Source organism: Prinia subflava, chromosome 4 (genome assembly GCF_021018805.1).
Source record: "Prinia subflava isolate CZ2003 ecotype Zambia chromosome 4, Cam_Psub_1.2, whole genome shotgun sequence".
NCBI lineage: Eukaryota > Metazoa > Chordata > Aves > Passeriformes > Cisticolidae > Prinia > Prinia subflava.
The window spans coordinates 58,692,617-58,720,060 of record NC_086250.1 but is presented as its reverse complement, the minus strand read 5'-3'; the positions used below and the strand labels follow the sequence as shown (position 1 = coordinate 58,720,060).

Sequence of the window (27,444 nt, the reverse complement as noted above, 5' to 3'; positions counted from 1 at the left end):
ATCCATTGCAGGCACTTAGCTGTGGTAAAGAGATATATGAGAGATTTAAATAACAGCACTACCGTGTCTAATTTCCAAGGAGTTCTCACCCTTGGCTGTGTCCTTCACTGATCTCTTGTCCAAAGCTATTAGAAAGCAAAAGTGCACTTAATGGGGAGCCTGGAAGAGATGGCATCCACGGGGGAATAGATTTCTGCTCCAAGTCACACAACTTCTTTACTGATCATTCATATTAAAGAAACAGTTTCTAGGGTACTGATCTGTTATCCTTTGCTTCACAAATGCTTGCTTCTTCCTACACGTATTTTACTTGATTCCTTTTTTCCAAATAGCTGCCCAGCCCTCGGCAGTAGAGTAGAAAGGCGTGTCCCAGGCTAGGAATAGGAGTCATAGCAGGGCTAGAGATTGTGTTGGGAAGCAGTTGGGAAAAGCAGCAGGAAGAAAACATGAATAATTTTACTGAAATGGTAAATCATAAACAAAACAAACAAGCAAACCCAAAAGCAACAGCAAAGAAACAGAAAAACCAAAACCGAAACAAAACAAAACAAAAAAAAAAGGAAAATTTTTTAAAATTTGAGTATGTTTTTCTGAACAGTCTGAACTGACCATTCACATGAATGGGGCAGCTACAGTATGACTCTCTGTTCTACCTTTACCTAGGGAAGGCTCCTTTCCTGGACCAGCAGGCATGGGCTGGTTCTGAGGATGCTGCAAGCACCACAGCAGCAGGCAGGGTGGGATAAGACTTCCTCCTGCAGTTTCTTTCTATCAAGTGTAACTTTCCCATAAAGCAGAAAGCTACTTTTGCTTGCAAACTTGCATCTACTTAGCCTTTTGTTATGAAAATCCTTCTTGCCATCTCTGCACTTCTAATCCCTTTAAGGTATGGCTGAGCGTTTGGTTGCTGCGATACCCTGCCTTTGGCATGGCTCACCTCCTGCTCACCCCTCGTGGCACGGAGCTCTCTGCTGACCTCAGGGGTGTTCAGTGTCCGGCCCTGCAGCCCTAAGGTATCACAAGAGGTGATGCATCAGCCAGGCTGGGGAGGACGCTGGCTCTGGAAGGGAGATGGTGCCCGCAACCCTGAGCTCTATCTCTTCCATTTAAAGACACTTAAATGCCAGAAAGAGCTTTTCAGGCGTCTGTTGAGGGAATTGACAGAATCAAGGGTTTGTAAGAACTTTTGTCCCCTCGTATTTAAAACCTGAGAAGAGGCGTGATGCGAAGAGGCTCGGGATGCCTGCTGCTGGGCTACAAAGGCTTCTTTGTGCTGAATCATCGGGCTAAAAAGAGCCCGGGCTCTCCCCTGCTAAGTGCCCAGTGACTGCTGGCGGACCCCACTGAGCCGCTTTTGTTAGCCAAGATCAGCTGCAGCGTGAGGTGTCTCGGTCCTTTCACTACAAAACAAGCTGCAAAAGGCCCTGGGCGATGAATCCCGATTCTCTTCTTTTGCTCTACCCGTGGAGTTTTCCACTTAAAGCTGTGTGGCTCTGACCCAGGGCCAGAGTGCAAGTCAGTATGGGAGCAGCCTGGACTTAGTGTGAGTAAACGTGGATGATCTGTGGGGTGTTTGTGGAAGAGATGGGAGGATCCTGCATCTCTGAAGTCAATACTCAGATGTGACTTTTTATTACCTTGATGACAGGAGAAATCAGCTGCGAGATACGTGTTCGTCTCAAAAAGGTCACCTCCCAACAAAGCAACCACTTTCCTCTCAGCATTCTCAGGCAGCCCTTACTGTCCTAGGCTTCCCCCTTGGCTAGAACTGGTGCCTCACACAGCTTTGTGCAAGGGACACGGGGCGCTCGTATCAGCTGCACTCGTAGCTCTCCTGTGCAGACGGAGTTTTGCAGAGGCAGGCATTGCATTCATCAGAGTGTGTTGATCCATGGGGCAGATTAGGTCAGAAACATCTCCTGATTATTTGAAAAGTTGTGCTGGACATTTTTGTGAGTCTTGGCAAATACGGATGTACTTTGTATAAAGAATGCTCTTCACACCTGATTAGGAGGAGGTTTAATGGCCCAGAAATGGAAGCAGTGCCCAGAAGATGAGATAGTTTTTCTGCCCCTAGGCTGGATGTACCCAAATGATTGATGAGCAGCCACAGTGTAGCAAACTGAACGCAAATCCCTGTAGGAGAGTGACTTTGTCTCTTTATTGGCAGATGAAGGTATTTTAAAGCAGCACCCTCATGAGGTGGCTGTATCCAAGCTGCCTGACCAGCATGCAGGATATGTGTGTCCAAATCTGCAATTACTCTGAGCATGAGGTATGCCCTCAGGTCTGCATCACATTTCCTGTGTTGCTCTTGAGTTGGTGACATGTGCTGGCTCTGGATGTGCCTTTTGTACTTTTTCTGGTAGCAACTACACTGTCCATCCTGCTCCACCCCTGGGAGTAACCAGGATTCACTCCCTGCCCTTCGTTTCCTGTCTCCGAAACAGCAGCACACTGTGTGAGCTGGAGTCTTGGTGAGCTCCTCAGCGAGTTCACCAGCATCTGTCACTCCTGCAGCATTCACTCACAGTCTCCTGCCTTTGGCCCCTCCTGCTGCCTCACACCCACCCATTGCCATTCCTCTCTCATTCCTACCAATCTTCCCATTTCTATTACTATTAGAATATTCTTCTTTTATTAGAAGACAGTTAAATCTGTAAGGATTTTTTTTTTCTGAATGAATTTCTGAAAGAGATTTTTTTTTTCTTTTTGCCAGGGGATAGAATTAGCATTATGGACATGAAAAGGTAGGAAATGGTGTATTTTTTTTTTAACCAACTGCTTCAAGGGAGAAAATGAGAAACGTTTTTGAGAACAGCTTTCCATTATTTGAGAAAGCAGAAGCTCCATTCCTCATTCTCACACCATCTGTGTTTATTAACCCTGTTTTAGAAACAAAACATCTTTCATGTAAGCCAGGGTAGCAGAATCCAAATAACCATCAAAACAAGTCCAGGATGTGGGAAATCACGGCACAGAAAATTCTTGGGACCTCATGCATGCAGGCCCAAATGCAGCAGAGAATACAGGGTTGGACCCAAGACCTTGGAAAAGGCTTCCGAATTTAGAGACCATAAGTAAGAATGTGAGTTTGTAGTTTAAACAGAGACACATTAAGCTAAGTAGTGGAAAGGTTTAAAGTTTAAGATGTAGAAGTAGTTATAAAGGTAATAAGAAGTTTTAAGGTGTAGGAAGTAGTTTGTGTGTCACTATATGATTATTGGATAGAAATAGTCTACATTGCAGCAGGACATGTGATACAGTTTAATTAGCCATTGGTGTGAAAGTTAAAACAATATGTGTGGGCAGCTAATAAACCTTTAAAACCCCCTTTATCCTGTGGTCTTGTGACCACTGATGACCACTGACCACAAACTCCTGGCATATGCAGTGAAGACGTTCTCACTCCTTGAGGCTGAGGCAATAAATCCTGTTGTAAGATGTCTTCCACTGATCCTATCTCTCTTAAAATTCCAACAGCAGGAGCCACATAGAAAAGTGAACTAAAAAACTTTTATGGTTAGTTCTAAGCTCCATAGGCCTAAGAAAACTGCCTGAAACTCTTTACAGTTCATGTGTGTATGGAGACAACCTGGATCAGCTCTTTGGTGCATCCAACCCAAAATCTTTCCAGCTGTGGCTGTGACAGAATAGGCAAACAAGACTGTAGGGATAGTACAGACACATACAGTTGCTTCCCTTCTGTACTCTCTCAGCCTGTAATATTTTTTAGCATAGTTTGTAAGTGTTTAGCAAGACTTAAAGAATTTTTTTCCCAGTAGTTTGTCCTCGAGCATGAATTCTAGCATTTTCAACAGCCAATGGCAAAGGCCCTATAGGTGGACTACTCATTGCATGAAGGGCTGCTCCTCTTAATTCAAACATCATCCTCTCAAAATTTCTTTTGATGTTCCTGAGTTCTTTACTTGGTTCTGCTGACAGCCATATTCATCTGGCACCTGAGTCCAATTAATTGTCTTTAAATAACCAGTCAGTAATTATTAGATAATAACTGGATAATTAAAAGTTATCTCCCAGCATCCTGGAGAAGCATGACCATAGGGTTATGCTCTACCTTTTATAACTTGGTTTGGGTCTTCCTGATACCTTGGTGTCAGCCCTGTTTTGAAAGTGTACTGTGGGTGTGTAGTTAAAAGTTGGGATTTTTTTAATCTAAATACTGATTTTCCCAATTATGTTAATCTTGTATTTCTTTCGAGACACTAGATACATTTTTAGCTCTGATTTCTGTTATATGCCATAGCTGAAGTCTTAACTTGTTTCTGCAGCAGTGTCCAGCATGCCTTTCCCACTCCAGTGAATGCATTATGATGCCGATGTCCAGCAGATAAGTGCTTTACTGGAGTGTATTTACCAATCATTCTTTAAAGGGAAGATCTTTTTCTTTCTGGGATTTTCAGATGTTGTATCTCATTCCATGTTTGTTGCCTATAAACTCAGAGTCTAAGAAAAGATGTTTCTAGCATTAGCAATTCAGATCAACAGAAATTCTGAATGTGCATAAAACACTTCCTCAGCCACAGAATCTCACATTGTTCAGTCCAAACTGCTCCTGTTTGGGGGTAAATGATGGGTGCCAGGCAGAGCACACCCCAAGCTGGAATGGCAAGGACAGGTTGCAGGCTCAGCTCTGCCTGAGACAAGATCATTGGAAGGGCTTGAGAAAAACAGATGTTTATGTTGCACGCATGTTTGGGCTGAGTGGCTTCCCATGAGGACTCACAGAGCCAGCCTGTGATATCCCTTCAGTGTGAGGCTCCTCTGGTTTTTGACTGACCCTCTGTCAGGATCAGCTGTGCTCCATCTCTGCTGGAAGGGTGGCTGGTGTCTCCCCAGGTCTGGAGGAAGCATCATGGAGAAGGAGAAATGCAGGTCTTAGGGAACACTAGTGATAAAGCAGAAGCAAAGACACCCCGACAGCTGGGTACCATTGACTTCCAACAGGCTGGAAGTTACATTTTATTTAGACATTTAACAGAAAGCAGGTAATTAGCACTAAGGTCATAACCCAGCAGAAATACAACATGGATCATACTTGATGTAACACTTATTGTCAGAAAAACTCTTTGTACATAAGCCCACAAGATATCATGCATGGAGTAAGCATGAAAGATTGCTCCCCAGGTGGTGGTCCCAGGAAACTCGCCAAATTCTGTCAGTACGTGATTTTTACTATTCAGTTCCCATTCTTCCTTTCCCTGTAAACAACTTGATCTGGATGTAAACCGTCAGGAAATGCTACAATGGAACAAATGCTCAGGGCTGTGCAGAGGCCACACAACTCCACTGGGCAGGACTCTTTAGTGTCCCTTTGAGGGACCCACAGTTGTGTCTGTCCAGGACAGGCACTTGTCCTCCAGTTTGTTTCTGCTCGTTTTCCCCATGCTTGACTAAAAACCTGTCTGTCCTGAGCAGGAGCAAGCCTCCCTGCAGGTGGCCACTCAGTTCTTCCATAGGCTGAACTCTGTTGTGAGAGGCAGATGGACTTTAGGCCCTTCCAGGGAAGTAGGGTGGAAAATCAGAAGATCTAGAATAGCTTGTTTTCTCTTTTAATTTGTACATGAAAATAAATAACTCAGTGCAGTGATATCCTTGGGGTTAATAAGAGGTTAATATCAAGGCTGTATTACCTTTTTCATCTTTCTTTCCAACTTTCAATCTGTAGTTAATTTTTTTAAATTTGCCTGGCAAAACACAGGCATGGACCACAGATGCTTCTGGGACTGCAGCAGGAATGAGGTAGGGACAGTGGGGCTTGGTATATTATTTTCAGTTTCAAAACATTTTCTCTATTCCAGAGCTGGAAATATGTATTCTTTAAAAGCACAGATCCTGCAGTGCAGAATCTTCTGCAGCAAGCCTCCTTACCAGGAAACTGTGAAGTATGTCACACCTCAGATTACTTAGTGGACACTCAATCCTTAAACTTTTAGACCACCTTCTATTGCTTCCAATATTAAGGCTTAGCCCAAGCTCAACATTCAAACTAATTCCCATTTAACTGCTGTGGACGGTGTCCTGTATATTAACTTCTCAAATGCTTTCTGTGTCAGTCCTAGTTCATTACCAGCCTTATCTTTCCTGGATCATCCCTTCCCTTTGCTGGCACAAATGTCTGTACAACAGTGACAAAACAGAGGAGCCACCAGAACAGGATTAAAACAAAGCTTGAAAGAAAGGAAAAAAAAAAAAAAGGTTTGTTTTAATATGGATCAGTTCCTCAATCCTGTGCTTCATATCATCAGGAGGAAGTGAAAAAAACCAAAAAACAAATGGACAGTGAGGAGCAAATAGTGCATAAAAGGACAGCCTAAACTATAAATGCATGGACAAGATCAGTCTCAGTCACTTGGCTTTAGACAATATAAAAATCTTCTTTAAGATTTCAAGTATATTTTTAGCTTTAAATCAGTGGTTCTCCTCTTTCTGAAACAATCTCCAAAAATGGAGAATGACAACAATGGAAGAAAAAATGGGATCAATACTCTGAGTATGAGTATGGAGTGAGCAGCTCTTGTCTAAGTGTCCAGCCTCGTTCTTGGCTCCCTGAGCTCCCCAGGAGACCCTGGAGGGTCAATACTTAATTTTATTTTCTTGATTTCTTGCAGTCTTGGAGACTAAAGTGGGACTCTGCTCTGTGCAAAAGAGGGAGAGTTTAGAGGCTGTGCCAGGTAATCCTGGGAGATGTGTCCTGGCTCAAACACACTGCTTGGACTGGAGTGGGTTCATTCCAATCTGAATTTCTGCCTTCAAGAGGACTCCCCGAGGGGATGAATTCTGACCTGCAGCTCACAGAGACAGAAGAAGAAAGCTCCAGCACTGCCATTCAGCCCTTCATTCCCAACAGTCCCCCAGTGTGCATCATCCACCGCCTCCATTCCTTGTGGCAGAGGCATCAAGGATGGTGGCTCTAGGCCCTCTGCAGGTACAGGTTAATCTTTGGTGTCTGATTTTGATTATTTGATTGGAAACAAAAGGAAATACTAAGCTGTCATGGCAAAGTGTCCTGGCCAAGAGGCCCAGGTTACCCATGCTACTGATACTGAATACATGTGCTGCTGCTGGGAGCTGCTTCTTGTGGGTGCTGGGGTTTGTTCTTTCTGAGAGCTTTGAGCAGAGATTCCTGCTGGCATTAGGCTATGAAACACAGCTCTGTGGTACTGCTGTGCAGAGCGTGGGAGGAAAGCCCCTTTTCAAGTGTGTGGTGATCACGCCCAAAGCAGGGCTGTGGGAGCAGCCCATAAACAAATTGACCTTCACTCTTGCACAGAGACCACAGGAGACCCCAGGCTGCTCTCAGGTTTCTGAGCAGGGCTATGCAGTCCTTCCCTCAGACCAACTGGAAAAATGATTGCAATGCGAATCTTCTGGAACTGCAGAGTCCTACAGCTCCAAAAGCAACATAAATTTGTCAAAGGTCCCAATCACTCTAAAAGTGTGAAGAAACAGGACAGAGGTAAACACAGGGGAAAGATAGAAATGTACTGCATGGCTGCTATTTTGGGATATGAGTTTACCTTTTAATTAAAAACAAGGTCTTGAAGCTTAGGGAGAATCTCCACTTAGGTCTGGATCCTATTTCTTTGCTGCTCCTTTTATTTACAGAGTAAGTTGCAGAAAGCTGTTGTTATTTTAGACATGAATATTTTTATTTGAGTGTTACTGCCTACCAGAGACTTTGATTTTTTTTAAATGTTGGATAATTTTGTGTTTTGAGTAGGAAGCTTCAACTTCACAGCAGTTCTACACAGGCCCTTCTGCTATCCACCAGTCTGGGCAAGATAAACCTGTAACCAAGACATTCCTCCCTTAACCTCTATGGCTTTATCATGATTTTATTATTGCTCACCTTACTGTGGACTCTGAAAAGATATGGGGAGTATCTGAAGTAGTTTAAAACTATTTAATCTTTCAAATACCTGGAATGCAGGCAAGTATCCCTATATATCCACCCAGCCTCCAATTTTGTCTTTGCTTTCTAACTGCTGAATGATTTAGGGGTGGCAGGGCCAGGTGAGCTGCTAGCACCGATCTCTGCGGGGAGCCAGCTTCCTCCCACCCCTCAAAATGCACTAACCACCTCTGCTCCCACATCAGATGCCTTCCCAAATCCTCAGTCCATGCCCAAAACGTCTGTGCTGTTTGTCCTGCACCACCCTATTGCTCACAGGAGAGGGGACCCCCATGGGCACCACCCCAGTGTGCCCACACTTACAGTGGAAGGGAGCAGCCAGGCAGCATCAAGGCAAGAAAAGTCTCTGAAAAGCAGCAGAATTAGCAATGTCTTGCATGCCAAAGCAAGTCCTAAGGCAGGCAAAGCAGCAGCCAGGAAAGATAGAGACCCATTCCCAACATCCCACTTTGTCCATCCCTCCACCTCAGCACAAGGTGGGAGGCAGTGGGCAGCTCCAGTGCCGGCACCCTCATCCTGCTCCATGGCTCATCCATCAGGAGAAAGGAGGAGGATTAGTGCTTGCCATCAACGTGGGCAACTGCCTGCCTGCCAGGCTTGCTCTTTAAAACAGGCTGTCAAGCACAGATAGCTGTTGAATCAATATGTGCCTGGTAGCTGTTGATGCCACTTCTGCCAGCACAGGGTGGGCTGAGCCACTGCACACCAGGAGGGACTGAGGCTCTGAGAGACAGGATGCAGCGCTGACTCCTCAGTACCCATATCAGATGACTGTGAGAAAGCAGTCAAACAGGAAGACTTCAGTGATGGTGTCTCTGTGCTGCTGCTGCCAGCGCCCCCTCCCCGTGCCCACCATGAATGTTTGCCAAGCACAGAGGAGACTGGATATACTATGGTTGGTCAGTTCTTTGAATGAGATGTGAAAGCAGGGGCCTCCACTACCAGCCTCGACAAATCCTTTCCACATCCTGAACAGATCATGCAAATCAGCTGACATCCAGCCTGCTGTCTCCTCTTCCTTTGGGCAGCTTCTCACGCCCATCCCCAGGCTGCGGATTGCTGTGGGTAATAGTTGTGACCGTTCATCCAGACCATGGCTGCCTACCTGTGCTTGTGTGGAGGCCCCGCTGCTCGATGGTCCCATGGCAGAGGGGCTGTCTGGCTACTTGGAGCTGGTGTACTTGGTGACAGCCTTGGTGCCCTCGGAGACGGCGTGCTTGGCCAGCTCCCCCGGGAGCAGCAGGCGCACGGCCGTCTGGATCTCCCGGGACGTGATGGTGGAGCGCTTGTTGTAGTGCGCCAGGCGGGAGGCCTCTCCAGCAATGCGCTCAAAGATGTCATTGACGAAGGAGTTCATGATGCCCATGGCCTTGGAGGAGATGCCCGTGTCAGGATGGACCTGCTTCAGCACCTTGTAGACATAGATGGAGTAGCTCTCTTTCCTGCTTTTGTGACGCTTTTTATCACCCTTCTTCTGGGTCTTCGTCACGGCTTTCTTGGAGCCCTTTTTGGGGGCTGAGGTTGATTTTGCTGGTTCTGGCATCCTGAGAGCTCTTTTGCTGCGTCTTGGAGCTGCTCAGAGAGAACATAAAAAAAAAAATCTAATTCTTTTTTGACCTTCTACAGAATAATTGTACTGCAAGATGAGAGAGTCTGAGTTGAAGGCAAGCAACAGCTCAGAATCTGAGACAAATACCCCATGACCCTGGGCAAGCATTTCTGAACTGCCAGCAAGAATTTCTCTGGTTTGTGTATGGCTTTTTGTTGTTTTCTGTTTAAATACCTGCAACACTGGCCTTGTCAATATATCTGAACACAAGCCTAATTGGTGTCTACCTTGTAAATATGAGATGAAGCCTGAACATCTGAGAACACTGCAGTTCCAAAGAAAACACTAACTGCAGCATGGATTAAATCAAATCTTGCTGGAATGGGCCCAAGACTGTTGCAAGGTATCACTGCAGCCACCTTTACATGAGACTGGTCAAAATTATTCTATGTGGTTTAAAATCTCCAATAAACCCTTTTTTATTTGCATGTAGATAGAAGTTTATTTCTGTGGCTATTGTCTGACACCATGTTTTTCCAGTGAAATATAAAAAATAATATCGTTTTAAGCTAGCTAGCTGAGCTACAGGAATATATCAGTATTCACATTTGCTATCAAAAAATACCAGAAAATACAAAAGCTTAGAGGAGGTGGCAGGAATCACCTGGGTGAGAAACAGAAATGTAGATAGGAGTCAAAAAGCAAAGTGCTTTTGGGCTACATGTTGATAGAAAAAAAATGTTTCCTGCTATTTGATGCTTTTTTGCTTTTGAGAGCAAGCCTTTGCTGGACAGTTTATACCAAGATGCCGGATCCTCCCTCTGAGTTTTCCTCATTAGATCACAACATGCAGAGCCGTGACCTGCAGCTGACTGCTTGTTGGGGGTTAGATTTGTTTCTTTTTTACCTATAAAATTTTTTCCCCTAAGTTGCTAAGAAACTAATTACTGGGTTACTGGTACTTAAGCAAAAAACAAAAGAAGTGGCCAGAGGAGAGGAGTGCAGCACCTGGCTACCTCTGGGAGTCTCTCTCAGGGGGAGCTACCGAGAGTTCGGGGGCAGGTAAGGGACGGGGCTGGGGCAGCTGCCCTCTCTCGCTCTCGGCTTCGGAACGAGGACGGCCAAGCTGTTGCTTACTGCCGGTGGAATCCGCTATCATCACAGGAGCCCAGTCCTAGGGATCGACCACCATCTGCTCGTGTGACCAGGAATTCCGAGCTCGCTTCTTCCTGCCCTGCGGGAGCCGCTGTCCCGCCCCGCCGCTGCTCTGGATTTCTGTACGCGGGCCCCGCGGCCCCTGCCCTGCCAGGACATCCCGCAGTGCCAGCTACACCGCGGAGCTCCTGGTACATCCCACCCACCAGCCCGGGATTCCTGCTCATTCCTGCCCCTCCAGCTACACCGCGGAGCTCCTGGTACATCTCATCCACCAGCCCGGGATTCCTGCTCATTCCTGCCCCTCCAGCTACACCGCAGAGCTCCTGGTACATCCCACCCACCAGCCCGGGATTCCTGCTCATTCCTGCCCCTGCAGCTGGGTGCTCCTCAGAGTCCTGCAAGGGAGCACTGGGATCAGACTGCCCCAGGGTTTTGTGAGGCAAAGCCTCTCCTCCATCCCTTCCTGTCCCGGCCAAGAAGGCTGTCACGAGGTTCCTGGCTGTTTTGTTGTTAATGCCATAGTTATTGTTTGCTTTTTATAAATACCAGTCAAGAACTGTTATTCCTATCCCCATACCTTTGCCTGAGAGCCCCTTCATTTTAAAACTATAGTCACTCAGAGGAAGGGGGTTTGCATTCTCTGTTCCAAGGGAGGCTCCGGCTTTCCCTGGCAGACACCTCTCTCTCAAACTAAGACACTGCTCTCATCCAGAAGTGCAGTAACAAAAACCAGTATGTAAACCCATCCAAAAACTGTGTGCCTCCCCTACACTACAAATTTACATGTGCTTTACTTCATGGGCCAAGGGGAATAACTGTGTTGCAACCTGGTAAATGATTTTGTGTTTCAGACAACACTTTGAACACTCCTTTAAAAGACAAGGCTCCTCCAGCTTTTGCTGAAGGATAAGCTTACAGCATCACCCCAGGGCTTGGGTTTTGCTGCTCTGCATCTCCTTTGAAGATGACCTAGGAATTACAGTCTGCTGGCCAAGAGGGACTAGTAGAGAAAAAAGAGCTTCAGGGCTGATGGCACATGGGAAAATGGGTAGAAGTAAACAGAAGAGAGAAAGCTGGAATGTAACATATGGTCTGCACACTCTGAGTATCAGAGAAGGACCTAAACAGTGCCTGTGCCAAGGCAATGGCTGCACGCTCAGCCCTGCCTCTCCTCCTTGGGAATGAGGGAGTGAGATGTCCGATTTCTCCATCCACATCAGAGCCAGATGCAGCAGCACTGCTGCAACCAAGTCTACACAAAGTTCCCGGTTGCTCCCTGTGGGATGTCTCCACATCTTTGATCCTGAGGCTGGATTTACGTGCCCACCCACACCTCAGTGGATACCAGCTCCTGCTTCTGAATCATATGAAAAACCTCCAAGGCTCCAAATCAGGCTACCAGAAACCTCCCTGGCTCCAAATCAGGCCATGAGAAACCTCCCTGGCTCCAAATCAGGCTACCAGAAACCTCCCTGGCTCCAAATCAGGCCATGAGAAACCTCCCTGGCTCCAAATCAGGCTACCAGAAACCTCCATGGCTCCAAATCAGGCCATGAGAAACCTCCATGGCTCCAAACCAGCCCAGCTGCAGGGGCAGGTCAGCATTGCTTGGGATGCTCTGGAGTGGGGAGGAAAGGTCACCACAACACCCTCCTCCAAAACACCCTCCTGTCTAGACGCCAAAGTCAGCACCAGTGTCCTTAGAGCTGGGTTTATGCTTCAGAAAAGCAGTTTCTTCTCCAAAGACATGATTTTCATGGACTAAGTTTTTGACTCTGCCACTTCATGTCCTTTCTTGATTCTTTCTGGCATTCTTCCCAGTGGATGCATTTGGAAGGGCAAGTGCTGGACTGCCTCAGAAGTTCTGGACACCTTTCAAAACTGACACCTGCCCCCTTAAACACTACATTTTTTTTCCTCTGAGGAAATCACAGTTTTTCTTCCTTTTTTTCTCTACTTGGGAAGCAGTACTGGGAAAAGAAATCCCCTACTGCTCTGTTTGTAGACTTGAAAATATGTCTTTTCAATGGAAAATTATTTTTGTACAAGGAGAAATAACTATGCACTTGCTCCCTTTTCTTTGGAGCTCATTTCCTGACTGGAAAACACCACAGCAGAAAAATGCAAATGAATATTTCTTAAGCTTTTTGAAAAGTACATCCTTCTAAAATATGTATTAATTCTTAAGTGCATTTCTGCTGCGGCTTTTTAAACATGAATAGAGCTCAACAGACACCAGAGTGATTTCACAGGGCTCCAGAACGGGTCACATCTACAGGACATCTCTGTCCATTTGATCAGCAAACACCCTTGGGTAGCACAGCCAGGCTCTCACTCCTCTCCCATGCATGGCTGCAAAGGGGGAAGCAGCGATGCTGAAGTTCAGAGATCAGCACAAAAGCTTGTGCTTCTCTCCAGCCACTTTTTTGCAGCTGACTGTTTAACAGGTAAATAACACCTTCTTTGAAAACAGGTTGTGTTCTTTGAGGTTTATTCTGGCAGTGCCTAGCACACAGAGCCTGAGTGCATTTGCCAGGTGCTAAATAAATAATGTTAATAATGGTCAACAGTATCAACAATCCTTCTATCAACAGTGCAGTGCAACCCACAGCAGGTGCTGCTCTGGTATAAAGACAGAAGTAGTGGGATTATTCCCAAAGTGTGGAGAACGTGTTGAGGAAAACGAAAAAGTGAGCTTTAAAAGAATGTGGGGTTTTTTAATAAAAATAGTTGCATATCTTTGTTTCCTCAAGAGAAAAAAAAAAAAAGAGTTGGAGAGAGAATCTGAAGAGGTTAACAATTATTGGTTTTTATTTTTGAAGTGTTGCCATCATGATTGACTTCTCTACTGTGAGGTAGACCATTGGGTACAGGTTGCTCAGAGAGGTTGCAGGATCTCCATACTTGGGGATACTCAAAACCTAACTGGACATGGCTCTGAGAAACCCACAGTGGCTGGTCCTGCTCTGGGCATGGACTAGACTCAATGTTTGCCAGAGGCACCTCCAGCCTCATCCATTTGTGACTTTTGGAGACTGAAACTGGGTAGAACACACTTTACGAGCTGTTCCCTGGACTGACATTTCCCATGGGATGCTGCAGCCCATTAAGATTCCCACATGGACCCCTATGAAGAGATGGTGTTCATCTCCAGGTCCAGCCACTGAGGTTCCTGGGACACAGGGTATGGCCATGCAAGAAAAGGCACTTTCAAGCAGCTCATTTGGAAAGTTTCAGATTTTTGAGCAAAATCTCTGGGAACATTTTATTTCTTTATGGCTTTGTATGCTCTGAGTTAAATCAGTTATCAGTGCTAGCAGTTTTTCCTTCCTCAGAAAACCAACAACAAAACCAACCACAGTAATTTTTCCAGCCAGTTCCAAGCAGCAGCCTGACTGCTGCCAGAAACCAGAGCGCTGTGGAGTGACAGATACATCTTCCTTTGTGTTGACACTCCTTTCCTCAGCATCATTAAAAGGAAAGTGAACGGAAAAACATATTCAAAGATACAAATCACCACAGGCTCTCAGATCTGAAATGGGAGAAGAGCCCTGCTGAGAAATCCCACGTGGAACCTGATGCTGTCTCTTTTCCCCAGGCTTGATATATCAATGGAGAGAAACAGGCAGGGAAGCTCCTGCAAGATTTTTGTTCATTTTTTGCCTTGCTGCTGAATCTGTAGAACCAGTGCCAAGCTGCTGCCATCAGTGTGCATGGGTGGCAGTGGGTGGACTATGAGCTGGCCTTTTGGACCTCTCCTAATGCAGAGCTGAAAACAGCACTTGGATTTTTTTTACTTTCTTTTTTCTTTTGAAAGCTGTCCTTGTTATGATAAGCTCTGGGGAATCCACTGTAAATTCTCATGCCCTTTCTGTAATTTCTTAGTCAACCATAAAAGCTACATTTCTAGAATCAGCGTTTTGTTCTTAGCAGGTTTTGGTGACAAATTAAACATTTGTAGGAAAACCTCAAACTCTCATTTTTTGGACATCTGAAATTCTGATTATTTGTTAATCTTCTGATGTTCTACTTTAATCCTTGCTAGAGCAAATGAGAGCTAATGGGCACCTGCTGATAATTCTGCCCTTTACATAGGAATGTTTTGTCCATTCTGTCCAATTATTGCCTCTTTCCTCATTTTCTCCTACTATATAAAAGAAAGAATGCTTGGCTTTATTCCTGCATGCCAAGAAATACTGAATGAAATTTGCTGGTGCTTTTTGTTTTATTTTCTTTGAAACACAAAGGGCAAGAAATTAGGGAATGTTTCCACCACAAGGAAAAGCCTTTCTAATGGATTCACCTGCTCTGAAGTGCTTGTAGGATCTGGTAAATATAGTTTACAAATTACCAGGTGTCAACAAATGACTGTTATTGGAAAAGAGAATTTCTGCAAACTGCAAATCCCCTTCCTTTTATTATGTATGGCCATCTACTATTATACAAGAATTTGTTCATCTGTCAGGTGTCATTATATAGCAATAGCTGAGAAAACAAACAATATTTGCAATTATTTGGTAGCAAGCTCTGCCTCAGGTATAAAGCAGATCAGAAGCATGATGAGTCATTGTGAGACATTGGTGATGTTGCCTCGTGCAAAAACTGATAGTCATATTTTGGTCTGGAAAGAATTTTTCCCTTGGTATGTTGTCTAGCATGTGATGATGAGGTAATATTTGCTTTGAAGGAGGAGGAGAATTTCCTAGAATAAGGTAAACTAATCTGAAATGCCTGATTTTTTTCCAATGGTGGAGGGGTGCAGAAAACCATTTTGAGATCCTACGTTTCCTCCCAAGTAATCCAGTACCAGCACTAAGACCCCATCCTCAGTTCCACATGCTCTGCTGCACTTAGTATCTCTGCTCCTGTAAGGTTTTCATTCAAATGGCCACCTTTCAAAGTTGGATATACACATGCAGTTTTAGAGTGAACAGAAGACTGACTATAGTCAGTCTATAGGACTGACTGACTTAAAACTGAAGATGAACCTTACTCATTGACAAAGAAAGAAATGCTACAAACTCAGTCCCTGACACAGACACACAATGCTCACATAGATCTTCAGATTTCTTTAGAACAAATACAAGCAGAACAGAGCACTGTGTCCGAGCTCTTTGACTGATACTTATCTTGCTTGTGTTAACCCATTGCTTGGGAGTTCTGTACAGAATACTACAGGAATCTTTTCTGTTCTTTCCTATAATTTCAATTTATGAATTTTAGAAAGCACATTTTTAATCACTGGTAACAGCTGTAATTTCTTGTGCTACTTCTGCCCAAGTTGCAAGTACTTCTCAGGGATGTAGGGGTATCAGTGAGAGATTATCTGTTATTACCTACAAAGTAAGGAGCAGGACGCTACATCAGAGCTCTCTGCAGAGAAGATACATAGAAATTTTAAAGAAAATAAAATCTTATATATGAGTCAAGTAGAGCAACAGAGAGACAATGCTGCAAGAAGAATGACTGTCAGAAGTACTGCAGTCCTTATGCTGATTTAAAAGAGTGTCTGAAGTCAAGGGGGATTTAACACAGGTCTGAAAGCACAAGTACAATGTTTAGAGGTGCTTAGCACCAACAGCTGACATTGCTTTCCACTGGAATCCAAAAGGCTCAGTACTTTACAAAAATCAGACTTCATATTTTATCAAGATTTTGTTACCGTTAATAAACAAGTACTTAAAAAAGCTTTATTACCTGCTCTTTGTAAGAGAACTTATTGTATACTTGCTTAGGGATAGCTCCAGTCTACATGCTTGAGCAAGTACCCAATAAATACAAAAAGGAGAATGATGTTTTCTATGGATCAATACCTGTTAAATGTATGTGTGGTACACCCAGTACCAGCATCTGCTATAATTACACTCCAGTCAGCTTTCTCACATTGCCAGGGTTTCAGAGAAACCTGAAGGAGTTAGATTTGATGACCCTTGTGGGTCCCTTCCAACTTGGAATATTCCATGATTCTGTATTATCACAACCATCCTCAGGAAGCCCAACAGAGTCCAACAGAGAACACAAGCAAGCTCACTTCCTTCCTGCGGTTTTATCAATAACTCAAAACCTCACACATAAAATGCAGCATGAGCTTCCTCTCTAAGTTCTAGAATCATGAGGATTTTCTGCTTCTGCCACGATTCCTTTCCCCAAGCAACAGCCTTCTTTTCCCTTCATATCCCACTCCAACTCAGCTGGACCCACTGGGAGCCAACCTGTCAGCAGCAACCCCATGTCCAATTGCAGGGTTTAGTTCCCAGCCTTAGACTGACCCAGCAACATTGCTCTGGAGGTGGGGAGAGGCCAGAGCCTGCCAACCATGTAAGCACAGTCCAGCTGACCTGGGACAATCCTGCTGGGCAGAAGCAGTAAGACATCACAGCAGCTCCACTGCTCAGAAGTGCCTGCTCACAAGCTCTACACATCTTTTTGGTGGTTTGCAAACTATAGACTATTTGAGATGGGTGTGAGAACCAAAATCATAGATGACTGGGGTCTGTAATACCAATGGAAGAAAGGTGCTTTACTTATTCCATAACACCCTATGCCATTGAAAATAAAAAGTGCAGATTTGAAATAAACTGCTCTGTGCTGTATCAAAAATTAAAATCCCTTGCTCTTTATCCACATAATTTCAATTTCTCTAGAAAAGGAGAAGAGCAAAAACTCATTAAGGCTGATATATCTAAATAACTCCTTCTACGGTGGAGCAATCGTTTCAAAACTAGTAATGACACTAAGCCTAAAGAACAGCTATCACTTTTAAGCAAACTATTTTTATACATTTTATGGAGCAATGGAGAATTATCAAAATTCTAGACTATTTTACCAAGTGCTGGAAAAGGCATCCATTAAAAATGTGCTCATTCAGCCATTCAGCCAAAAATAGGAGAGAAGCTACAGCCCAACACCTGCAGGCCGTAGGGAGAGAGTGGGTGGGAGAGGGAGAGGCAGCCTCCCCAGGAGATGAGAGCTGCTCTGAGTTAAGGTAGGAGTTCTGTGGGAACCAGTGCAGACACATGCAGCACCTCTTCCTCCTACAGACCCCACACCCAGGCTTTAGTAGGTTCCTGTAACCCTTTTCTGGCAGCACAGATAATTTATGTAGCAAAAAGAAGCAAAACCTGAGATTGTACCTCAAAATGTGTGCTTTGGCCAAACCACACTGACAGGGAATAGTAATTTGGACATAAACCCATGCTGAAGTGGAAAGCTATGTGCCCATATTAGGCTGAAGACCAGACCAAGGTCATTAAGGCTTTTATTAGTGATGTGATAGGTACATCACAATGTAGGTGTTACCTCATATTCTCAATGCCATGAAAAAATAAACCCAGCAAAACCTTTTAAAACCTTCAAGGTATGTATATGGGTCCAAGGTATGTATGCCCAACAGACCTGGATGTTACCACCATCATCTCTTCCCCTCCACGAGAAGAAAGTGTCAGGCAAGGGCATGATGTATGCAGCCACAATCAATCATGACCAACATTCCTTCCAAATGAGAGTCTCTCACTTCAACCAACTTCCCAGTCACATTACTCACATTTCAGCAAGCCCTGAAAATGGTTTTAGAAAAAATAGCAGAAAGCATGCAATCAAAAAAGTCAGGGATATGTGAAAGTTGCTTTATCATGGTGGTAAAGCCTGGGTGCCTGGGACCACAGAGTGTAAACATGGGAGGTGGGGGTTCCAGATAGGTATACTCTAAAGGACTGCACTCCATGCCACAAACTAAAGGACAGCAAGTAGCACAGCATCTGATTTCGTTGCTACAGGATACTGAAAATACTGTAATGTGTGTATTAATAATTCATTTGGCATGGTAAAAGCAATTTTACTGTAAAACAGGGATGTGTGACTATTACTGGGGCCTGCAGGGAAACAAAGATAAATGTCCTTCCCCAGATCTCGCATCATTCAATAACCTGATTGGGAACACGATCCAAGACTGCTGATGCTTTTTTCTGCTGCTGCCACCAGAGATCACATTACCACAGGCAGAGAGTCCTCTGAGCATTAAAGGTCATCTTCTGTAGGAAACAGGAAAATGGAGAGTCTGTTAGATGGCAGGAGAGGAGAGAAGCAGGTCTGGGACAGGCAGCTCTGGCCAAGCTCCTCTGAAGAGACAAGCTGGCTTTTCTCCAGAAACAGATAGGGGGAGCACTAAAGACACAAGAGTTACTGAAGGTAAAAGTAAACTCTGAAACAAGAACTGACAATAAACTGTTTTAAAATGTTCATGAATAAATTCACACTGGAGATGAGAGGGAACCTCACTTACATCCTTACTTGGAAGTGGGAAGATAAAGGCAAGGGAGGAGGGGAGAAAGACAAAGAAACCCATTCCTTCCATATTTCAAAGACAAAACTTGCTATTATGAAATTCTAGGAAATAGCTCCAGCATAGCAAGTAACTGTTCTATATTAACCAGGCAACATTTTTCTATGTTGCTGTGCTACTGAAGAATTGTTATCAAAATGCACAGATGTCCTTCACTTTGTACTTCTCCTTCCTTTATTCTTTTATTTATTGTTCCTTCCTTCTTTTTCTCACATCCATTGCAAGTGCCAGGAGGTTCAAAGCCCCAGCAGGTTTGCTGCCGCTTGGTCCTGTCTCACATGTGGTATTTGTACAGAGACTAACACAGCACTTTGAACAGCCACAGTGTTGAAAAACTGGCAGGTCTCCAGAAACTTTAAAGGAAATGGCTGTCAAGTTAGCCCATGCCCAAATTCCACATTGTACAAATTGCTTGTGAATACTGTTTTTATTTACCTCTAATTTGTGATAGCATCATTATTGCATGGATTTAGCGTGCTCATCACTATGCTGATGCAAGCTATAAAACACCATCTCCCTTCCAGAGAAATCAAGGCATAATTGGGGATACATCAATATTTAAATCAGGCAAGGGTGCAAAGAGCAATATGCTGAAGACTTGGTTGCAACCACCAGACCAAGTGAAGAAAATGGGGGCTGCTGGACAGAATGACGGTGGTCCTGGATGGTCAGTAGCAATTAGAACAATTAAATGTAAAGCTTGCTTTTCAAAACTCAGAAGGGTTTTCAAAGACAGCAGGTTTAAAATGCCAGTGGAGTGCCATATTAGCTGTACAATACTGTTATTTTTAACCATCCTTGGCTCCATCCTCCCACACTCACTTTCCTCCTGAGCTTTCCACGCCCTTAGTTTCCCCACCGCTTTAGTCCGACAGTCTCCCAAGCTGTTTCTTCCTTGGATGAAGTGCTCACCCTTTGCTCTTCTCTCTCCCTGCTAGTGCCTCTCCCAGCACACTCCCTCCACAGAGCTCATTAGTGCCTCTGCTTGCAGAAGCACATCTTTGCAGGTGACTGCTAAGTCCTTTTCTTGAGTTGTGTCCCAGTTATCAGGCAGCTGCAGTCGATAAGGAGGATGGCTGGAGCTGGGCTGGGGATGCAGAGTGCAGGAGAGGAGATAATATGGGGTTAATTCTGGCATGTCAGAAAGAGGAGGGTGGTACAGGACAGACAAGATAGCTGCAGCCACTGTATCTTCAGGACAGAGCTGCTGCACCTGCAGTGCATTTTAAGACACACACCTCAAGAATGAAAACAGCCTAAAAATATTTATATTAGGTATCGTCAGACAGCTCCTTCCTGACAAGATGTTCTCTGTCTCCTGTCTCATAGCACCCCATTTGTTATTCAGTCAATTTCCAGGTCCCCCAGAGGACCCAAAGAGGACTTCTGCCTTTCTGTCACTGGAAGCAGCTTCCCTTCCCTATGCTTCCTTCACTGATATTTACCAATGGTTCACTTCAGTCCTTTCCATTTTCCCCTTTCCTTCCTCTTGCTTGATTCTACCTGCCTTTGTGATAGAGAAATGAGAAGACTCAATGCTTGTCAATACCAAATGCTTTCCCTGACCTCCCTTCACACTAGGTTTTATCTTTATGTGCTGAGCTCTAGAATACTTTCTTTTCTGCCCTTCCCCTACATCATTTCAAGAAGTTCTTCAGAAAAATGTCACATTCTTTTCTGCTCCAGCTTTCTAGTGTAACTCATGTCCTCTTTGCAACTCCCAACAACCTGGGGTGGTTCTGTTCTCCCACCCTTTCTTCCATTGCCTCCTGTACACACTACCTATTGCATTGCCACCTCTGTGTTTTGTTTTCATTTCTACTTTGCAGTCTTCTTTCATGCAGTATTTTCTGTTTGACAAATATCAGTCTACTTCATATGATCTCTCTCCCTACAAGAGACACTCACACAGGTTATACAAACAGGTTATAAGGAGAGATCTGATGTGCCCAAAAACATGCATGTCTTTCCTGACTCCATCTAGTGCAGGCACTGCCTCTGACAAACTTTGCCCACTTAGATCCTTGATCATTGTCGCTAAAAGCTCAATTTCCCCCTCAGCACACATCACCTGCAGTGATTACCTAGAGGATGGTCCTCTACCTTCAGCTGATGGATTTCAACTCTCCAGATGACACATATTGTATTAGAGATGTGTTCTTTGCAAATGGAAACTCTCTTTTCCATGGTCCTCAGGTAAAGGCTATTTTTTAAAAAATAACACAGAAAACCCCACTGCATTGGGCCACCCATGTACTTTCACCAAATTCAGGAAAAATCCCTCACCCTATTTTATAATAAGTTTTAAGGCTGATTTGAAAGGTAAAATATTCCTGCTCCAAGAGGGTCGATGAAATAATATGACAAGGTTGGTGATTAAGTCTCACCACAAAGGAAAATGTTGAGTTGATGTAGGTGGCATATAAAACCCCCCACTCTCTTTATGAGTCAGGTAAGCTGCCAGAAACCGGAGGTGGAATCTGTGGGATGGAGCTGTTTTCATTCCAGCCAGTTAGTAGTAAGCTCTTTGAACAACAACAAAAAAATAGTTTAAATAATAAAATATATATTTTTAAGCTAAGACTTTTATCTAAATAGCAAAATCTAACAATTGCCCTTGATCCCCAGTGATGGTGTTTGTAGTCAGTGATAGTCAAGGGAAAAAAATATTAACTCTTCCCCCCACCCTCTGAGGTTAATATAGCATTTTTGGATTATGCATCTATTCTTTCATCTCCCACCCAATGCATATGATCCTGCAGTCACAGCTCTCTCCTCTCCCTCTGGCTCCAGAAAAAAGGGAAGCTGACAAGCTGAAATCCCAGTCTCACCCCACACAGAACCCTTTTCAGAGGAAGAGCTTAGCTCTGCTGAGAGGAAAGCATTTCTCTTCTAATAGCTGCACAAAAGTGGCTTAACAAATGCATGAAACAAAATTGGGGGGAAAAAAGAAAAATGTTTTGTGAGGTCTTATTTTGGGTCAGTCCAGCATCCAAGAGATATTCCAAAGATATGGCAGTGTCCCTAATTTAAAATTAAAGTTTTTCATTTACAAAAAAACCTGAAATTGAGAAATGTAAAAAGAATGTCATTAGGTCTTTGAGTTCAAGGAGCTTCAAGTCCTCTGGTACTGTCAGTGGGAATACAACATCTGCTCTGTTCACAGTGCAGCCTGAGCAAGATGCTTGCTTAACTACACATCTGAATTTAGGAACATTTCCCACATACTTAATTCTTCAGTCTACCCAATACATATGTCTGAGGATGGGCAGCAGCAGTGTATTTCAGGTGCTAAGAAAGGAATGAAATAGGATCAGACCATCAGCAAGAGTAATTTCTTGTTTCCAGCTGGAGAGAGAAAAATGTGGAGTGGAGATATATGTATACATAAATATATTTCATATTTAAGTAAAATATATGTAAATGTAAGGGAGGAAAAGAACAATGACCAAAGAACAGCTTGGAGAAGAAATGTCAAGAGGAAGGTAGAGTTAGGCAATGCAAGTGAGATGTCAGAAAGGAGAGAGCAGGACAGGGTATAAAAAGAATGACACAGAGGGGAAAAAAAAGAGATGTAAGAAGAAGATATATGAAAGGAAAAAAATGAGATAAAATACATGAGTGGACAAAAAACAGAGAGGACGAAGGTAAAGTAATGAGTACAATGTTTGGTAAGGCAGAAATACTGAAGTACAAACATGACAGAGAAAAGAGAGACTCGTAAGAAGGGTCACAAGAAGAAAAAAAAGACCTTATGCAGCAGAGAAGATGTGAAATAAGCAGTGGAAAAAAATCATCTGCTAGTACAGCACTTCTCAGAGTCACGGGTGAGAGATGCTGCTGTCCCAACAAGGGACAGAGGCAAACCCCTAGGAAGTGACAGGCTAAACCCAAGGAGAACAAAGGACGCCGCTGGGAGAAGATAACGATACCCTTGTACTAGGTTGTTGCCTTTTGTCTGAAACAGAAATCACCAAGGTCATTGAAATTGCTGTTTAAATCTTACACGTGATACTTGAAAAAACCCTCTTCCCCAATACAATCATTCCTCCTTCTCTCTCAATGCTGGATTAAACTAATTACTGTACACTCAAGAGTTGTACCTCCCTGCTGGGGAAGAAAACCCCAGACACCATTCTGCTCAAAGTAGACCTTTGTCTCTGGCTCCCTTTGCCTTTAGAGGCTTCTGTGAAATCTTTCAGTAGACAAAGGTAAAATTCCTGCAGCTCCAAAATCATCATGATGGATTTGGCTATCATTAGTAAAATGAGGAAAGAAACAGGAAGGAAAGAGGGCTAAGCACTCGGGGGGGGGGGGGGGGGGGGGAGGGGAGGGAGGGAAGCTTTTTTTTTGTTATTATAATTAGGAAAATTAACCAGTACAAAGGGAAAGAAATTGCTGTCTGTAAATAAACTGCCACCCCTTTGCACATCAAATAATAGGAACAAGAGGGAGTGTGTGGGAAGTACATTCCTATTATCAAATTCTTTGATATTAACGTGTTCAATATAATGAAAACATAATCAGGAAAATAACATATTGTAACACGAATACTATGGAGGCTATAGAGAAAAAACCCCAGGAAGATCAGTGTTCCCAGTGTAGTGCCAATCTGAGAAACCAGAGCTTTATTAGTAGTAACAGGAGCAACATATGGAGATGAATGAAACCATGTTTGTAAATGTGATATGCAATTGCACACTCTCACTTGGCTTTCCTTTTTCACGATCTGACTCAGCCTCCACACTCCCCCATCTTTTGATTCATAAATTCTTGATATCAAAAAATAAAAGAGTTACAAAGCCAGCATGCAAAGGGCACGAGATGACGTGAAATACAAGGATGCTGGTGAGCACAGAACGTGCCATCAATCACCACCCTACAAATGGCCAAATCCGCTGGAGATAAGCAGTGGAGACAGGGCCACCCTCTCCAAGGGGCTCGCTGGAGGACGCCGAGCAGCAAAGCACAGCTCATCTCCATTGCGGTAGAGGCGCATGCTGAGGTCGACAAATCTATCACAAAATTGTATAATATTGCTTACGCTGCACAGCAGCCACTCGGTTGGGCAGCCCCTGCATCACCAAACCCGTGAGACTGGAGGTGAATGAGAAATAAAAGGGTTTCTTATGGCATATACGCCTTGGATTTTTAAAGCTATGGAAAAAAGATCAGGGTTAACCACAAGCAACAAAAACCACAACAGGGCATGAGCAATGGTTTACAGCCCTATACACGTACTAAATAATTAACAACCTCACAGAATGCTGGCACAGTGGGGGTCTGTATACAAGATAATCCCTCCTTTCCCTGAGGGCCCGGGCTGCTCAGCATGTGTGCGGCCGGGCTGCAGAGGGCCAGCCCGGCCCGCTGCAGGCACCGCCGGCCCGCGGCCCCCGGCCCTGCCACGGCCGTGCCCCGGCCCAGGCTTCGCCTTCAGCCCCCGGTTAACCGGAGCTCACTGAGCTCCGGCCATACCATCGCTACGAGCGAAGCAAAGCACTAGCAAGGCTGACACCGTTTGGGCGCATTCGCCAAGCCCGGAGAACGACGAAGCCCCGATTGTGCGGGGCTCAGGGTCCAGCAGCAGGCAGAGCAGAGCAGGGCAGGGCAGGGCAGGGCTGCCCGCACCCCGCATCGCGGTACAGCGGTGCGGCAGCTCGCATGCTCGGGCAGCGCGGGCCCGCTGCGGACACTGCGGCGTGCGGTGCCCGCCGCTGCCGCGCCGCAGGCAGCCAGCGCAGGGGAGGGTCTTGCCTGCTGGGCGTCTGGACTCCTCCGCGGGCGAGCTCCAGGCGCCGGCGTGGCCGCGGGGCAGGTGCGCCCGGCGGGGCCGGGGGACCGCTCGCTGCCGCTCCGCGCGGGTCCGGCGGGCGCCGCGCCGGGTGGGCCGCGGGACCGGGACCCGCCTCCGGTCCCGACCAGGCTGCGACCGGCGGGGCGCCTCGCTGTGCGCCGCCGCCGCTGCGGCCCGGGCCGTGCCGCACCGCCCATAGCCCGCCCGCCGGCTCCGCCCGCCCCCGCCTCTGCGGGCTCCCGCCGCGGGGCCGCCGGGGGCGGGGCGGGCGCGCAGCGCGGCCCCGGCGAGCGGCTCGGGCGCTGCGGCGGCGGCGGCTGCGCGGGGCGCTCGGCACGGCCGCGGCGGCGGACGGGCACCTGCTGCCGCCTCGCCCGCAGCGGCGCCGCGCTTTGTCCGGGCTGAGCGGGCGCGCCCGGCCCTGGCGGCGCCCGGCCCGGCTCAGCACAGCGGCCGGCGGCTCTCGGGGCGTCGCCTGGCTCCGGCGGCCTGGGCACGGCGGGGAGCGTGAATGAGAGTTTGCTCCGATTTCCGAGCAGGGTGAGTGCCGCGCCGCCGTCTCGGGGGAATAACAATAATAACAATCATAACAATAATAATAATAATAACAATTTTTTTTCGGTGTCTGTATCTTTACATACTAGCCCCGCGCCACCTCCCTGGGGCAGGGTTGCGTGCGGGGCGCGGTGTCTCTGGCCACCCTCGGACGGGGACCCTCGGGAGGCGGTGACTGTCTTTTGGTGCCTCCGTTCCCTTTTGTTCGGCTCTCCCGGGGCTGCGGGGAAGGGCGGCCCGGGAGGTTGCGCGGGAGCCAACGGCGCTCTGGGCCGGTGGCCCGGCTGTCCGGGCGGTTGCGGCAGGCGGGACGCTGTCCCCGTGCGCGCAGGGGCTGTCCCGCTGTCCCCTACCCGCTTCCCGGGCCGAGCAGTGGCCCTCTTCTCCTACCCGCGTCCCTCCGGCCCGGAGGAGCCGCCCTGGGCTGCGGGCACAGGCGGTGGCATCGCCGCCACCGGCCAGAAGGCAGCGGCTGTAGTAAACACGGCGCATGGGGCGGCGGTGAACCCGGTAAAGGTCACATCCTTGTGTGCACACGCGGCCCGACCTGCGCTGGCTCCCCAGCTGTTGTCGTGGGGCCGTTGTGGTGGCTGCCGGTGCCTGTCGCTGCCAGAGCCGCGCTCCCGGCCCTTGGCTCCCTCGGCGGTGTTCCCCGGCTGCGTGCGGGGATCTCCCTTGGCCGGGGAGAGCAGCGCCGGCTGCGTCACTGCCTCCTCTGCCTCCGCCCGCCCCCGGCCGGGGCGGCAGCTGGGTGGCATCCGATTAGGCAATGAGAGCTGGGAATGCAGGTTCTGTGTGAGGTTTGATTCCTGAGCGGTGGCTGTGCCTAGCCGAGTCCGGGGCTAGCCACGCGTTCATGTTAAATAGCAGCCAGCAATGTACTGATTTCTCAGAGCATGCAGTGTCTGGATGCATCTTGGTGTGGAGCAATGAGGCACGGGAGTGTTGGAGCAGTAGAAGCAGAGGAATGCTGCTGGAGAGCTTACTCGCAAGGAGACAGAGAGGATGGCATGGTAAATGGCTGTTTTGCAATCCAGGCTGTCAGCCTGGACTCCTTCAGACAGGTCAATAGGTATGCGTAGATTTTTGTGGCCGTCTGCGTGCTCCTGTGGGTCACTGCTGAGCTTGTGTGCACAGATGGGGCAAATGGGAAATGACAGCTTTTTGTCATGTTTTTGTGTCTTGCCTTGTTGATGCAGCTCGGGAACTTTAGATGAGTAGATGTGGTACTGTTAAGCTTGTGTGATTATGGAATGAATGATGGACAAGGTCTTGGTACCACATTTCCAGTGGTAGTTGAGATGTGGGTAGGGAGAGGAACTATTTAATAAAGTAGGGCTCTCAGGTCCCTGTGCTTTGCATTATCTGGCAGTATCCTGCCTTTGCTTTTAACATGTGATAAATAGTTCCATTCCACAGAATTAGAAGTGTTAGCTTAACTACTTTTCTTAATGCCATATTTAGATATCAAATATCACATCTAGTTATTCAGAAAGGGAGAGGCTTTTTTTAGTCCTGGTCTGTCTTCTTTGGAAGCTGACAGTTGAGCTACTAGCTCTGAAACTGGTGAAATAAAAAACTGGTGTTGTTATGGCACTGAATTGTGCAAAATTCCATGAAAGCTTGAGTTATGTTTCAGTATTTTTCATATGGTGGCCACAAGAATGTTTGGCTCATCCCTATGCCCTACTAAAGGTGGTTGTGGGCTGAGATGCCAGACTGAACTGAACTGAGCCATGTCGTGCATCCTGCTCTGCAGGTAAGCTCTTGGAGCTGGTTTCAGACGGTGGTAGGTGGGACTAACCTGAGTTCAAGTATCAGACTGATGGGTTTGGTTCTGGTTTTTTTGCCTTGTTTAACTGTGGCACTATTGAGATGTGATCTGCTCAGCATGTCCTTGGTCAGGGGGTGGCTCTCAAGCAGTCTGGGGTTGGCTGCTGGTGTTTGGATGTATGTGTGCCACTCCTTGGCATGGCAGAGTTTCTGCTCTGGGTGAAGGCATCACCCAGGCTTTGTCCTCCTGCCTGATGCCTTGCCAGCATTGCTGTGTCCTGGTGACCTGACATCAGTACCTGTGTGGGGTGAGGAATTAAGAGCAGCAGCTGGGA

The 27,444-nt window shown here is 46.2% G+C and overlaps 2 protein-coding genes across 4 annotated transcripts in view; one reads left to right on the top strand and one right to left on the bottom strand.

Annotated features, from left to right (window-relative positions):
* On the bottom strand, positions 1-26,045 carry LOC134550289 (histone H2B 5-like). 3 transcript variants are annotated; one of them, XM_063396832.1, is made up of 2 exons: positions 25,884-26,045; positions 1-9,508 (listed from the first exon to the last, which is right to left on the bottom strand). In XM_063396832.1, exon 2 carries the CDS (start codon positions 9,477-9,479, stop codon positions 9,099-9,101), a length of 381 nt encoding a protein of 126 aa, XP_063252902.1. In that variant the 5' UTR covers positions 9,480-9,508; positions 25,884-26,045; the 3' UTR covers positions 1-9,098. The 3 variants fall into 3 exon arrangements, with proteins under 3 accessions (XP_063252902.1, XP_063252901.1, XP_063252903.1); XM_063396831.1 differs by lacking the exon at positions 25,884-26,045 and adding an exon at positions 18,569-18,706; XM_063396833.1 differs by lacking the exon at positions 25,884-26,045 and adding an exon at positions 24,742-24,985 and having other exon boundaries at positions 2-9,508.
* The window catches only part of GRAMD4 (GRAM domain containing 4), a 74,621-nt gene continuing 72,229 nt past the window's right edge, over positions 25,053-27,444 (top strand). Inside the window, exon 1 of the mRNA XM_063396830.1 lies at positions 25,053-25,321. Coding sequence (XP_063252900.1) covers positions 25,293-25,321 — 29 coding nt within the window. The 5' untranslated portion in view covers positions 25,053-25,292. The remainder of the gene's footprint in view (positions 25,322-27,444) is intronic.

Excerpts from the sequence above, each read along its gene's own strand:
- LOC134550289 (XM_063396832.1), bottom strand. The coding sequence starts at position 9,479 with ATGCCAGAACCAGCAAAATCAACCTCAGCCCCCAAAAAGGGCTCCAAG.